The 14,049-nt window shown below is 40.9% G+C and overlaps 1 protein-coding gene across 1 annotated transcript in view; it reads left to right on the top strand.

Annotated features, from left to right (window-relative positions):
• Positions 1-13,300, top strand: part of VPS37B (VPS37B subunit of ESCRT-I) — a 65,026-nt gene extending 51,726 nt beyond the window's left edge. Inside the window, exons 2-4 of the mRNA XM_078667578.1 lie at positions 4,091-4,262; positions 8,533-8,615; positions 10,323-13,300. Coding sequence (XP_078523704.1) covers positions 4,091-4,262; positions 8,533-8,615; positions 10,323-10,811 — 744 coding nt within the window. The 3' untranslated portion in view covers positions 10,812-13,300. The remainder of the gene's footprint in view (positions 1-4,090; positions 4,263-8,532; positions 8,616-10,322) is intronic.
• Positions 13,301-14,049: the final 749 nt, after the last annotated feature.

Raw genomic sequence — 14,049 nt, 5'->3', positions numbered from 1 at the left:
TTGCTGTAATCTTTAACACCCGCTGTGTACGCATCTAGATGTCAAACTGGGATGACCCATGCCCTATGAATCACTGACCATGGACAAAAACAGTTGCCTACCAAGTTATTACATTTATCATTATTTCTCAGGAATCCATTTAACATGTGCGCATCACTCCAGTTTTATGAAATTTAACCTAGTAGCAATGACAGGTACCCATACTCAATGGAGCAATGTAAACCGCATAAAATTCCTGGAGTGCACAATTTTCTAAATGGACATGTGTCAAATAGAGCATTTGACTAACATTTTAGGTATTGATTGTGTAACTTTAAAATTAAATTGTAGTGTGCACCCATTTTAGAGCTGTGCCCTCGTACGACATGAGCACAAATTGTGCACTTTTCTGTTTTTTGCCAAGGCACTAACCACCAGCTTTGAGCCGGCATTAACTACCCAAGACAAATGGAGAACAAATAAATACATAAAGGAGGGAAAATTTGAAGAAAACTATTTTATAGCACCAATATGTGAATTGGTTGCAAAATCTTATATTTTGTGGGAGATGTTTTTTGTGCCCAGTATTACCTCAGCCAAAAATGATGACAATTTTTTCATTTTTTAATATGAGGAGTTAAAGGTTCAATAAGAGAGTAGGGACATAATGCATCTGCCTATGTAAGATAGAGGTGAATAGACAAGAGGCTTGCTTCAGCTTTGCTGGTTTTGTTTGTGCTGCACCTATTGTCTGTATGTTAAAGTAGATTCCTACTTGCTTCCATAATTGTTATGTCTGAAGGATTTCTTTGCTGCTGCTGGTTTTGAGTCCAAGGAAGCCGGAGCTACTCCTGCATGTGCTGCACCACTTCTGAGTGAATGAAGCCTGCTCTTCTGCTGACTAGGCAGCACTGGTTACGCTTGAGGGAAGGATGCTTTATTGATGGCTGTGTTTATATCGGTTATGATTGCAAGGAAGGCTTGCATTACTCTGGCATTTAATTCAGCACAAGAATGTATGTTTCAGTGTTAGAAGGAGACTTGCACTGCTTCTCACTGTTACACCTCGTTGAATGAATTGTCTGCTGTTTACAGTCTGTGCCTTGCCTGTTCTCTTTTCTCTAACTATCTGGACTAGATTAGGGATTGAGAAAGCTTGCAGGTACTAGGGTGAATATAACCTCAATGTAGGGAATGTTAGCACCACTGCTGAGTTTGTTGTACCTTGTATGTAAGTCTTGCTCTGTTGGCTGTACTGCGTCAGTTGTGCGTTAAGGTGAGGCTCTGTTCTCCTGTTTTCAACACCTGTTCCATGTGAAGCAGTCCATTGTTGCTGCTCCATTCCTCTGATGGGATGAGCTGTTGCATCAGAAAGAGGGTGGAGGAACAAGTTCTCACCATGTTGCATAAATTAGCCTGGTTTCCTTGTGTTCTCACAGAAATTATCCATGGGAAAGATCACTCCCACCTACCATGTGAAGAGGTCTTATATTATCCAGTTTTGACTAGTTATTGGTGCATCAGGCCTTAAATTTCACCAATGCCATCAAAATTTCCCCATATGATTAAACAGCAACCACTTCGCGTCTGACACGGATATTAGTACATTACATAAATATCACCATTACCTTTTCTTGAATCGTTTAAAAGTATGCCATCCCCGCTCAGGTTTTACAAGCCTGACCATGTTTTGTTCCAACAAGTTCACTTTCCAGTGTCTGGGCGTTCCTTTTGGGCTCATCGGCTTGGAAGCTGCTGGAGACTTTTGCCCTCTCATCAAGGAGTTAATCTAGGTGCCCTTGGGTATCCCTGTCCCTGCCACCTTATTGTTCAACGAGTTCTCTCATTGGAAGGTTGGCAGTAAAGATGGCGGCGCCCGTGTGCTGCCTGCCACATAACCTTATCAAGGTCAGGGCTTTGCTAAGGCAGCGTGTTTCACATTAAACACGAATTTCTGAAGCCCGAGGTTTTCCTGTACTTGGTTTCATTTTCAGTCACGTGCTTTGCCACGCCCGGATCCTGCATCGCGTGTTTTGGTGTGAGGCACCTGAATAGTGATGAGCCCCCTTTCACATGACTTGGTGAGATCGTGTTTCATGAACAACCCCCTGCAAGGGCAAACTAGCAGAGAGCAGCTACGCCTCACCGGCCCCGCCTTAATTACAAGGCTCGTGTTTCACCTGACGTAACAACAAAGCCGAAACTCCAGAGGTGACCCGTCGGCGCTGGGAACGCGTCCACAGGAAGGCTTAGTCAGGATCGCTCTCATGTGACTCGCGCAACTTGAAAGGCAAAACCTGAACATAACTATGACTTCCAGTCCTTAATCCGCAGCGCGCCAAAAAGGTCCGAGCAATAAAATGGCCACGAACAGCTAACCCTACTTTTAACTAAACACCGCTACACGATTCACCCCCATCAGGGCCGGCTTTCGCACTAGTGGTTCCCACTGAAACCATTTTAGTTAGACCCCCCCCCCCCCCCCCCCCCCCCCTGCCCCGGTACGGATTTCCTCACTGCCGCCCTTTAACAGTGACCCTCAAGTCTCCACAACCACCGTCTCGCATGCATTTCTTTTGTTTTATAGCGCCACTCATACCAGCGTAGGGTATCGGAGCACTGTACAACACACACGTTACAGAGAGACAACGAATCGCACTGTACATCAGTGTATAGGAAAGCTTCCATAAGAAAAATGACTGCAAGGTGTAGGAGTCACACCTCATCCATACTGGTAGGCAGTATAGTTTGAGGGCTTGATCTGGAGAAGCACAAACTCAGAATTTAACACTTACCACAATGGTTGGGGTTGTCTTTATTAATAAGAATTGAGTCCTACACAAATGAAACCTTTTTTGAAGCATTAGGATAATGAGACTGGGGAAAAATATCACCACACTCTAACCTATACTTTGCACTTTCCACACAGCTGTTTGATGACAGTTAATAGCTCACTGTTCTGTATTGGGATTTTAATTTATAAATTGCAAGTAACAAAGGGATATTACCTACAAAAGCCGTAACTCACTGAACTATTTACATTCTATGCACTTCTGTGATCTGCATGGTACACATGCTTTGCTTCTGACATATTAACACTGCGCTACTTTATGATGAGTGAAAACTTTCAGTACGTAAAACTCCGCTGCTCTCCAGCAGGTCCATTAATCACCAGAGTTATCTTGAATTTTTTATTATTGCCTGAAATTTGACGGAGGCCAGGAATACGGCAGCAGGTGCTTTTAAATGAAATTATATATATATATATATATATATATATATATATATATATATATATATATATATATATATGTATATATATGTATATATATGTATATATATGTATATATATGTATATATATGTATATATATGTATATATATGTATATATATGTATATATATGTATATATATGTATATATATATATATATATATATATATATATATATATATATATATATATATAACACCGCGCCCCCTGAAGTCTGCACTGCACAGGGTGGATAACACTTGTTTAATGCAGAATGAGCACGTTTTGGAATGTTTTATTTTTTCTTAAGGGCAATCTCCCATTGAGCTTATTTGTTCATCTCAGTACTGCCAAACCTTCCTCTCAGGGTGGTCTTGCAAAAAAAAAAAAAACGATGATAAATATGTTGGTCTCCTTAGCAAGAGTGTATTTCTTTGGCTTGTTAAACCTAAAGGGCTGTGAAACCTGCCAAATCATCACAAGCTGGGGCTGCTAAATTGAGAGCATATTCGTTTTTTTCCAATCTGTTGAAGTGTGGAATTTGTTTTCATGGCACTCAATACATGTTCTGTTTTTTGTGACTTGGAATACATATAACTCATTCCATAATGCAGTTTAGTGTCCTGAGGTCTCATTATTTGAAAACTTTGTGGCACAGGACTTTTTGAGTAGTTGACGTATTTGTGCGTTATGCCCACATTGACACAGCAATGAAGCAGTGCAGGGGGCGAACACTGCATGTTTTAAGGACTAGGCCGTTGTGGATCTAATTGTATATTGTAAGTCCATGGAAAATGGATATCTGGTTATTCATGAATTGTAATAAAGTGCCCTTTTTTTGTATTTCTTTTTTCTGTGACAGGTTCAAAACGTGCAGCTCACCAAAGATATGACCCTTGCTGGAAACCGCAGCTTGGCAGAAGAAAATCTTTTGTACCAACCTCAACTGGACAGTCTCAAAGCTACTCTTACACAAAAATATCAAGAGCTGCAGGTCCTCTTTGAAGCACATCAGATAAAGAAAACAAAGCTAGGTAACTGCTCTCCGATGCAAGTTTCCATTTTTTTGTATGAAACAATGTTATGCTCTTTGTATGTAGATTTTTTGATCAATGCAATAGTCCCAAAATTGAAGTATTATAGCAGTTTTGTCTGTGGCACTAAAATTAGGGAACATGGCTGATAAAATTATGTGACGAGGGATGAATTATGCAATGTGCAAACACTGAATATGTAGTACCGTATTTATTGCACGTACATACTATTTATGCAGCCAGTCTGTGACACTAGTTTACTATCCTATAATATGTTAAAGCAATTAGCTGAAAGTAAATCAAAATGTTCCATAAAGTAGATTTGTAATACAATTGAGAACTATACATCCAATTAATTGGCATCATTTAAATACATATAATGATTTTTATTGTAAGACGGAGTCATTGGTGTTTTCTTGCATTAAAACTAGGACTTCGTAAAATTGCCCTATTCTAAAAAACATTCTTTTAAAATTTCATAAAATTCTGCTGTATGTAAAATAGTTCTATCTGATAAAATAGCAGTCCTATATATATATATATATATATATATATATATTCCACAAGTTGTTGCTCCCGGTGGACAAACGTGCACCTCCAGTAATATACAACAAAGAGCCGACCCAAAGAATGCTGGTGCAAAGTAAGATTTAATCCAGTGAAGCCAGCGCTGCCGCTATATATATATATATATATATATATATATATATATATATATATATATATATATATATATATCCATTCTTGCTGTGTGGCCTTCCCTAGCGAAAGTGAGAGAATGCGGGTGTAAGATAAATTTTTATCGTGCTGGAATTTAATGTTTGTATTCAAGTCTCCTTCAAAGCCTGTGACTGAGATCACTGCTATTGAAAAACGTTTTAGGCATTCAGTTTCTGTGGCTGCATGGTTCATCTTGGCTATATTCAGAATATGGTGCAGGAAAATGAGCCGTGTGCTATTGTATTGGTTGATAGTCATGGGATTGTTATATTCTAGAGGCTCAGCAATCCTATGTGAACCTTCACAATAAATCTTCACAAATGATGCCAAGGTATGTCAATAAGATTGCATACTATGAGTGAGAGACGAGTGAGACAACCAAGTACCTGTAGTGGGACAAAATGGAGTTTGTCATACACTGAGAGCTCCGGGATCTTATTGCCCCATCCCCAAATACTTTTATGATGGCGCATGTGTAGAGCTATAGAAAAGTTGAAATCTTAAGTCGGAGAAAAAATGATAGCACATTTTCCCTGCATATAGCTAGGATGCGAGTACAAATATTTGTGGCTCATCCAGAATGCAGGAGAAGTTTGTATTTCTGTATTGGTCCAGTAGAGACAATGGGCCTGTTTGCTCTTCAGAGAGTTGGGTGATTGTAAAGGAGTGAAGCTGGAGCAATGAGTAACATGAAGGAAGGAATGAGGATCTCTAACAGCCTTGTTGTTCGGTAGCCTAGTTTGTCTGAGGAGTTTGATTATAACAACTTCTCTGGAGGCTTGAATAGTTGAGAATGAAATAAGGTTTGTTTATTATTGGAGAGCAAATAATCACCTCCCCACCCCCTTTTTCCAACTTGAGCATCCTTCAAGAGGTGCACTCCAAACACCTTCTGTATCTATTATTTGGATACAGAGAGCTATTCAGTTAAATAACTTGATTGTTGGAGAGAGAGAGATTGTGGTGTTGTAAAGGCATAATGTACTGGGTGGGGTTCTTGAAATCCTGACTTTTATTCTTACTTGCGTTCAACAAAAGGCTTTGATTAAAACAAATTCTGCACTTGTACGAAGACTGGTGCTTTGAGATCTGATGTAATATGAATTTGCCTCATGTGGAAACTGAAGCTTAAATGACCGAGAAAAGCTTCATTCAAAAATAAATTGAATGTTCAATTTTCACAATATTACGTTGGCATATATTTGTATACAATATGTTTGTTTCTTTGTTTGCTCTGTGCTTTGAAACTATGTTGGACTGTTACAATGAGGTTTTTCGTAGAAAGAATGATTCTTCCTTTCAAATGGCTGTACAAGTGTCTATGGGAAGAGGTGGGGCGCCGCGGCTGGGAAGAGGTGGGGCGCCGCGGCCAGGGCGACTGACGCTGGAATCTGGGGACCACGGTTCGATCTCCGGCGGCAGGTTAGCCCAGCACCATGTGACTCTGGGCAATAGCTCGCTTAATCTTTCCGACGGCCCCCCAGCGCCTAGAGACCCTTACGGGTGATTGTGCGCTTTACAAATGTGGACTTTATGTTCCTTCTTTTGTAATGCTGTTTCCCTCCGGACAGAATACAAAAGCCTCTATGCTTCACCCCTAACTCCACCCATCAGACATAAACAGTACAAATTATGTAGTTGGTTCAGGATGTTGAATGGATTTTAAATACTGCCTCTTACAGTGAAAGATGGCTTGGTAACTTTTGTCTAGAGCATCAATTGCATTTCCAACGCTGTATTGTAAAATTTCTATTAGTTTAAGAAGAATCCTTGAACTCTGCAACCACTGGCAAACCAAATCATACATGTCCTTCCGAGTATACACTTATAATGGTCTGTGTACATGAGTAAAACTAACAACTGTTGATATCTTAACTGCTCTCATGAATCTCAGGAACGGAATTGGTTTTTGAAGGCTGTGCCTCGGGCCCTTATTTATACCCACCGTACTCACCAAATGTTTCTTGCCATGGCCACTGGTTGGAACTCCCTCCCTTTATTGAAAGGGGCTGCTAAAACAGGACCTGCATGGAAGTGGCAGATATCGGTTCTACTTCCAGTTATAGGCAATACATTCAAAAGTGGCGTCTCCAAAGTGCCTATTTGCGGACTGTATCACCATGAGTCATGGGACTAATGTCACAAAATAAGTGGGCAAAAATAACCTGTGAGGTCAAAAAGCTGCCTACGTGATCTTCTAGAGATAGCCAGTTGAACTCTGTGCAGTCAAGGGCAAAACGTGCTTTTTGTATGCAGAAATGGCGAGTAGCAATGATGGGTTGGTGAGATGAGGTGGACATATGAGCGTTATTGAAAAGAACCCAAACAAATCACCCATTTGTCCTCGTTAATTCAGATTCTAGATCAAGAGCGAAACACCCCAGACTATAATACTGGAGTCTAGACCCCTTCTCAAGGGCTACTTTAAGCACATGCCATCACTTGGATAATAGAGCAATGCACTGTTATGGTCTCTCATTAGAGGTCTATGAGGGTAGCTTAAATCAACATGTTGGAGGCTGAGTGCAAGATGTCACGCACCCTTCCATATCTAGTGCCCCTGTTTACCTATCCAAACATTGGATAGAGCCTTGTCGCTGTAGAAGTCATGGTTAGGTTCCACTATCCATCTGACCCTCCTACAGTGGTTCTCAGACCATTTGATTGGTGGAAAATTAAGTTTTCGGTTTGAAAACCGATGCTAAAACCAATTGTGTTGCAAAGAATTGAAGTAAGGTGTTGGAAACAAAATTAGCAGCTCCTACCATCACAATGTGCTATGAAAAGGTATGGGGCATGCTAGCCACTGACCGGCTCTTCAGACATCTTGCGAAATAATTAAAAATAATAATAATTTTATTAAATGCTTGGTTTCTGGCGTCTAAATAAATTCAAAGTATGTGTATATCAACAAACAAAGCTTCCCAGTTTGAAGACGCACTCGAAGAGCAGATGAATTTAAAGGAAACTGGCATTTTCATTCAGATGCATTTATTTGCCTTGCGCGTTTCAAAGCACTCAGGTTCGTGATCACAGGCATGATGATACTGCACAGAAATGGTGAAAAGGCATTCCCCGCTGCATTTAATGTAATTTAATTTGCCCTCAGTGGGCCTCACAAATGAAATCAACTACGTTTTGCATGCTGGGATCAGTAGTGCACTTTCAAAATAACTTTACCTTTAGTAGGCTTCTGTGCTGTGTCAGTGTTCATTTCATTAAACAGCCCCCCAGTGGACCTCCGAGAGGAAAGTGTGTGTGTGTGTGTTATATATATATATATATATATATATATCTACTGAAGAAAACAAAGGTTATAGTTAGGTGAACATTTTTCTAGCAACGTAATGTTTTAAACTCCAACCCCGGGACCGAATTGTAGATGTTTATATTCTATGTGTTTTTTAGAATGTACAGATAGATTATACCAGTGCATCAGAAACGAGTCTACTGCCGTGTGGCCCCCTATAATGTCTTTAAAAAACTTGATAATGGTTGATATGTCCATTCCTTTTATATAGTGTTTACAAGTCTTTTTCCTCTTGCACAGACCAGCAGTCCAGCAATGCTTCCTTGGAGACACTGTTGGCTCTTCTTCAAACAGAGGGTGCTAAGATTGAAGAAGAGACAGAGGTATGGAAGGATCAGCAATATTATATAGATGTTTGTTTCCTAGAGCACTGATGCGATATAATGTGCATGTGTGTATTTTGAATGCATTTGATAGTTATAACGCGCCATATTAAGGGTGTTAAAGAAATACTTAAGCTAGCTGCCCAAACTCAGTCCTCTATGCCTTTTGTTGATTATTTTGAATGTTACCAGGACAGAGAATCTGGGGGGTGCATTTCCTCTAAGCTTGAGGCACTTTCAAGCAGCAAATCATACTGGTTTTTCTTTTGCATATGGGGGTAAGAAGTCTCAACGAAATAAGTTTGCTTTCAGTTCCTTTAGGGAGCACACTCCGTTTCCTACTTCAGCTAGGTACTTTGTGTTTTAATGAACTGGTGATCTTAAATGTCTTTTAGGGTTGTATCTATTGATCAAACTGCAGTTTAACAGGGACCCGCTTTTATGAAGATTTGTTTGATGCGAGAGGGTTGTATACACGTCTCCATTGCCATCCATGTCCTGTTCTTTGCAGGTTTGGTGTGACTGGCCTTTTATTGAGCATGGACCCGACTGCTTTATTGTGTGCGAGTAGTGGTTTCATTGCTGTGGATTTTGTGGAGGCCAGGGTAGAGAACATTGAAGGCATCCACCATCATAACACTTATCCTCTCCAGATTAGATTGCACCAACTTGATCTGAACATGAGATTCCTCACGGAGCGGATTTAGAATGACCACCTAGGGCCCAATTACAGAGAGGGCAACAAGTATGTGCGCCCCCTTTGTGCGCTGCTGGGGCACTTTGTTAATAGCGAAGAGGCCGCAGGCGCTTTGTGACCCCTTCTGTAATACAGATAGCGCTGGCTCACATGTAGCATCGGGGATATAATTAGAGGGCGTTCCCTAATTTACATGAAGGAGTGGTCCCATGAAAATGAGGGAATTACTTTGCCTCTATGCCCGCGCTATACGCAGAGGCACACAGGAGGCGCGCTGAAAGTGCTCTTCAAAAAGTAGGCACGCTGAAAGTGTGCCTCCTAAAGATACCCCTCTGGAGGGGAGAAAGGGGGGTGCCATGAAACCCCAGACTTCTTCTTGCAGCGGGTGTAGTCACTCACTGCACCTGCCTGCAAGGGGATCCTCTTGAAAATGCAGGTGGGTTGCCGCCTGCACAGTGAAACACAGAGCGGCTTTGGAGTAGCTGGTGTGAATTTCGCTTGAATGCCCTTCCCCCGAGGCAGCACAAGTTTTTGGCTGCCCTGAAGGCAGCACATTCACCACAATAGGGCGCATTTTCCCTGTTTGCACTCAGTGCACCTGTTTTAAGGTGTGCTGTGGCGCAAACGGAAAATGTGCACCCTAGTTAGCATGTTCGTTCAGAGACCATGCATTTAGAGAGTACTTACGGTTAGGAAACTCTTTAGCTTGTGATCAATGAGATGAGCATCATGGGCGCTTATTTCTATTAGTTTGCCTCGGATTTTCTTGTAGATTTCTGAAAGTGACCTTCAGGGTATCTCGGATGACTGTCAAAATCCTCTGAGGATGACCTGAGGTAACCGTTAAGAAATCCTTAAGCGGGCTAATGATGGGCAGCAGTGAAAAGTCCCCAACAGCAGTGGGGTTTTTCACATTTTCTTAGTTTCCGCTTGAATTGATATTATTTTAGAGTGCATTTTTTTCATTTACTCGTATACAATAATAAGCAAATCTCTTCAATGTTTTTCAGAATATGGCAGAAAATTTCCTTGATGGTGAAATACCACTGGATTCCTTTATTGATGAATATCAAAGTAAGCGTAAACTGGCCCATTTACGACGTGTGAAAATTGAAAAACTTCAGGATATGGTGCTTAAAGGACAGAGACTTCCACAGGCTCCAGTGCAATCACAGCCAAGGCAGCCCACCGTGACTTCTGCGCCTCAGGCACCTTACCATTCAGAATTAAACAATCCACCATCTGTCATGCCTCGAAGAGCAGTGCCACCACCACCACCAGCGACCCAACCAGGGGCCTATCCTACTCCGTTTACTGCAGCAATGGGACCAGGACCGGCCGGCCTTCCTTATTCAGCTTGTCCCTACCCACCTCTCCCACCTCGATCAAATCAGGCGGTGCAGCCAGGGTATCCGAATCCATTTGCGTCCCAATATCCTCCAATCCCCAATAGACCACCACCTCGCCATCCGCCTGCTGCAGGCTTCATGATACAGTGAAGTTATGGTGCACCCACACAGTCCACATTTGGTGCTTTCAGTCCACTCCAAACTCCCAGACAATACACTTTGTTATACTTGGATAAATCTGTCTTTGCGTCATCGGTAAGACAAATTGTTCCAATAGGGACAAGTGGAGTGAAGCGTCCATCTGGAATAACTCAGAACGTTGGTTTTCTTTTTTGTAATTAAGACTCAAAACTTTTTTGGGGTGGAGCAGGTTAACAGATTAGACTATATTTTATAACCATAGGAAGTTCCGGAGTACCTCAAATAACCAACATTTCTTTGTATTCTAACAATCGCCTTCATGTGCTCCAAGGTACAACAAAACTGTACCAATTTTATGTTGGGTAAAAACGTGTAGTAAGCATTTGGGACATTAACAATGATGCACCATGTACAAAATACCAAATTGCTATAAATGCTTCTGCATTGGGGAATGGTATTTATTCAAAATCTGTATGTATTGTCTGCATTTCATGTCGTGCCCATCACAGTTTGATCCAAACAGACTTCTTTGTACCGCAGACTCCAATGTTCGGAGTAAGATGATTTAGGCTGGTACTTTGACACTAACTTGAAAGACTAAGCGCTAACTTGAATGAATAAAACGTCCATGCTAATGATCCTTTCTAGAAGGAAATCTGGCTCGACACTTATCAGTTGGATCAGCAAACATTTTACATTGCCAATTTTTTCATTTGAGTTTGAATCTCTCTTTTTCGAAGGGGTATTATGGAAAAGGTATTTTAGTGGTAGTAGACCAGGCAAGAGATTTTTGCACTGCAAATTAACCTATTTTTTCAAGTGGGGATTCCAGTCAATTTCTACTAAATGAAACGCATTAGCAATGTTTTTACTATTTGCAAAAACTTTTTTTTAACGGAATCTTAGGACTATTCAGGGATTTATGTTTAGAAAAGATTGACCTGCATTGAACACATGTTCTGCAGGTCAAGGTGATGCAATTTTTTGTCTGAAAGCAATGCATTGTTACATATGCATGTGGCTGTGATGTGCCTTAGTATCATTGCTTGTGACCAGACTCTGAAAACGATTGTTTGCATATCTTATAGATGAGTAAATAGAGCAGAACTCCAGTTTGAAAATTGACATGGCTGATTAAACGTTACCATTGAGGGTCCAGAGGCAGTATTGTAAGGAGTTTGCTGTCTAAACTTTGGAAAGTTACCTGGAAGTAAATGGGGTTCATCCAGGTCCTGTAATGGTTTGTAAAGAGAACCTTTAAATATGACTGAAAGAAATGCTGCTGTATTTTAAATGCAATTATCGATGTTTGCAATAGTGGGTCCTTTTTGGAAGCAGTGTGCTTGTATTTCAATCACATGCTGAGTGGAGCTTGGAGTCTCTGTCGCCATGATGTCCTCTTAAATATTAAATGGCCATTGAATAGTGTTGCAGTTTTCTAATTGTTAACCCTAAAGGTTACATTTGTATTTTAGTGTAGTGTTTTATAGTAAAATCAAAGCCAGACATCCAAAGTGTGGGTGGGTGAGATCAATGGCGGGCGTCGCCTGAAATCTAGAGGTTTTGGGGGTGGGCGGGGATGGAATCGCAGTTAAATGCCTGGCTGTTTGATGTTCAACACCAGGTTTAAGTGCCGCTTAAAAACTTGGTCCAAACTGTTGAAAAAGCCATATTGCATTTTTTGCAACTGGAAATCGCCACATGCCACAGTGGATGGAGCCTTTCAATGTGTAAACTGCCACTAGCTCTGCGATGGAGCCAGTCCTTTATCCAGATCGTGTCAGTGTGTTTGCAGTTACCTGTTCAGAATCATGAACCTGGTCTGGTTGACTTACAGTAGAAGATAGCATAGAACTAAACGAGTAGGTACATATTCAGGTTCACAATGTGGCCTGTGCTGTTTTCATTTTGTCCAATCCATTTTTTGGTTTTGGCACAAGAAGGCAGCATATTCTGATAATTTTTTGTATTTAAGTAACAACTGGTGTTCTAGATCGCCTGTACTGGTTTGATATAATTCGAACCAGTCTAACTTTTGAAAAAGGCTGTACAGTTGAAAGTGAAGTGGATGGTGCCTGTTGGTATGTTGTGTAGCTCGAAAGGTAAGTTGTAATGGATACTTTGCACTTCAGCTGAGGATTACAGTCTAAGCATGTGTCCCTTCCTGGTGCTCCATAGACCTGGTAATTGAGGCGATGCATAGGTTTTTAAATAATGTTATTTAAATGAAATATTCCCATTGCACGTTGATGCCACTTGTACTGAACATGCGGAAATGGCAGTCCACTTGCACAGCATGCACAAGTGCTTTGGAAAGGAAACCATGGAAAATGGAGGTGGTCTGTCAGATCTGAGAGAGAAGCTAAACTCTTGATAGCACTTGTTCATAATGTAAAGTAATTCTGTAATGCTTCAGTTTGTGCTGCATAACTAATGCAAACGTTATTGGTTGGTGAAAGTTACCGCTGGTTATTTTAAATAAATGACGTACAAAACTGTTTCGAATATATTTGTTTTGTTTTCTCTTGTTTAGCTTAACTAACTCTGGTGGATTTAGAAAGTCTAACCACTGTTTCAGCCTTTTGTAAAATTATTTGGAAATGTGACAAAATGCGTAAAAAAAAAAGATCTATATATCAGCGTTTACTCCGTCAGCACTTCAGAATCCGTTCAAAGCACGGACCACAAAGTAGTGCAGCAAGGTAGTTCTTTATTGCCCAACGACCTCTACAGCCATGACGCGTTTCAGCCGTCAAGGGCCTTGATCACATGACTCGCTCTGTCAGGTGGGTAGTTTTTTTATACCATTTTTTTCTTTTTTTTCTTCCAATGCTCAACTAGTGTTTAAAGTGACAAGTGCATAAGTTTAAAATCATGGAAACAGAAGACCGATTCAATGGGTATTACGGGAACTTGGCAAAGCAATTCTGTAGTAGGGGATCTCTGTGTATAGTCATAATCTAGTGAATAGTTCCGCCCATGTGCGAGGACCCCGGCAATCAAAAATAATCTCTTAAACTGTCAGAAAATTGCAGAACTGCAAAGACACTTAAGAGAGAATTTAAAGACAAATAATGCAGCCTATATCCACAGGCTACACTGTCCAGTACTTCAACTAGAAATTCCACCAAAAATCCACAAACCGCAAAGCCTGTCCAGATTTCCCTTGCTTTAACAGCAAAAACTCTCTGGAATGATAGAGAGGAAGGAATGGACAGACAAGCCCCATAGGCTGCCATTATGTGGC

This window comes from Lissotriton helveticus, chromosome 11 (genome assembly GCF_964261635.1).
Source record: "Lissotriton helveticus chromosome 11, aLisHel1.1, whole genome shotgun sequence".
Classification (NCBI taxonomy): domain Eukaryota; kingdom Metazoa; phylum Chordata; class Amphibia; order Caudata; family Salamandridae; genus Lissotriton; species Lissotriton helveticus.
This window is presented reverse-complemented; position numbering and strand designations above follow the sequence as displayed.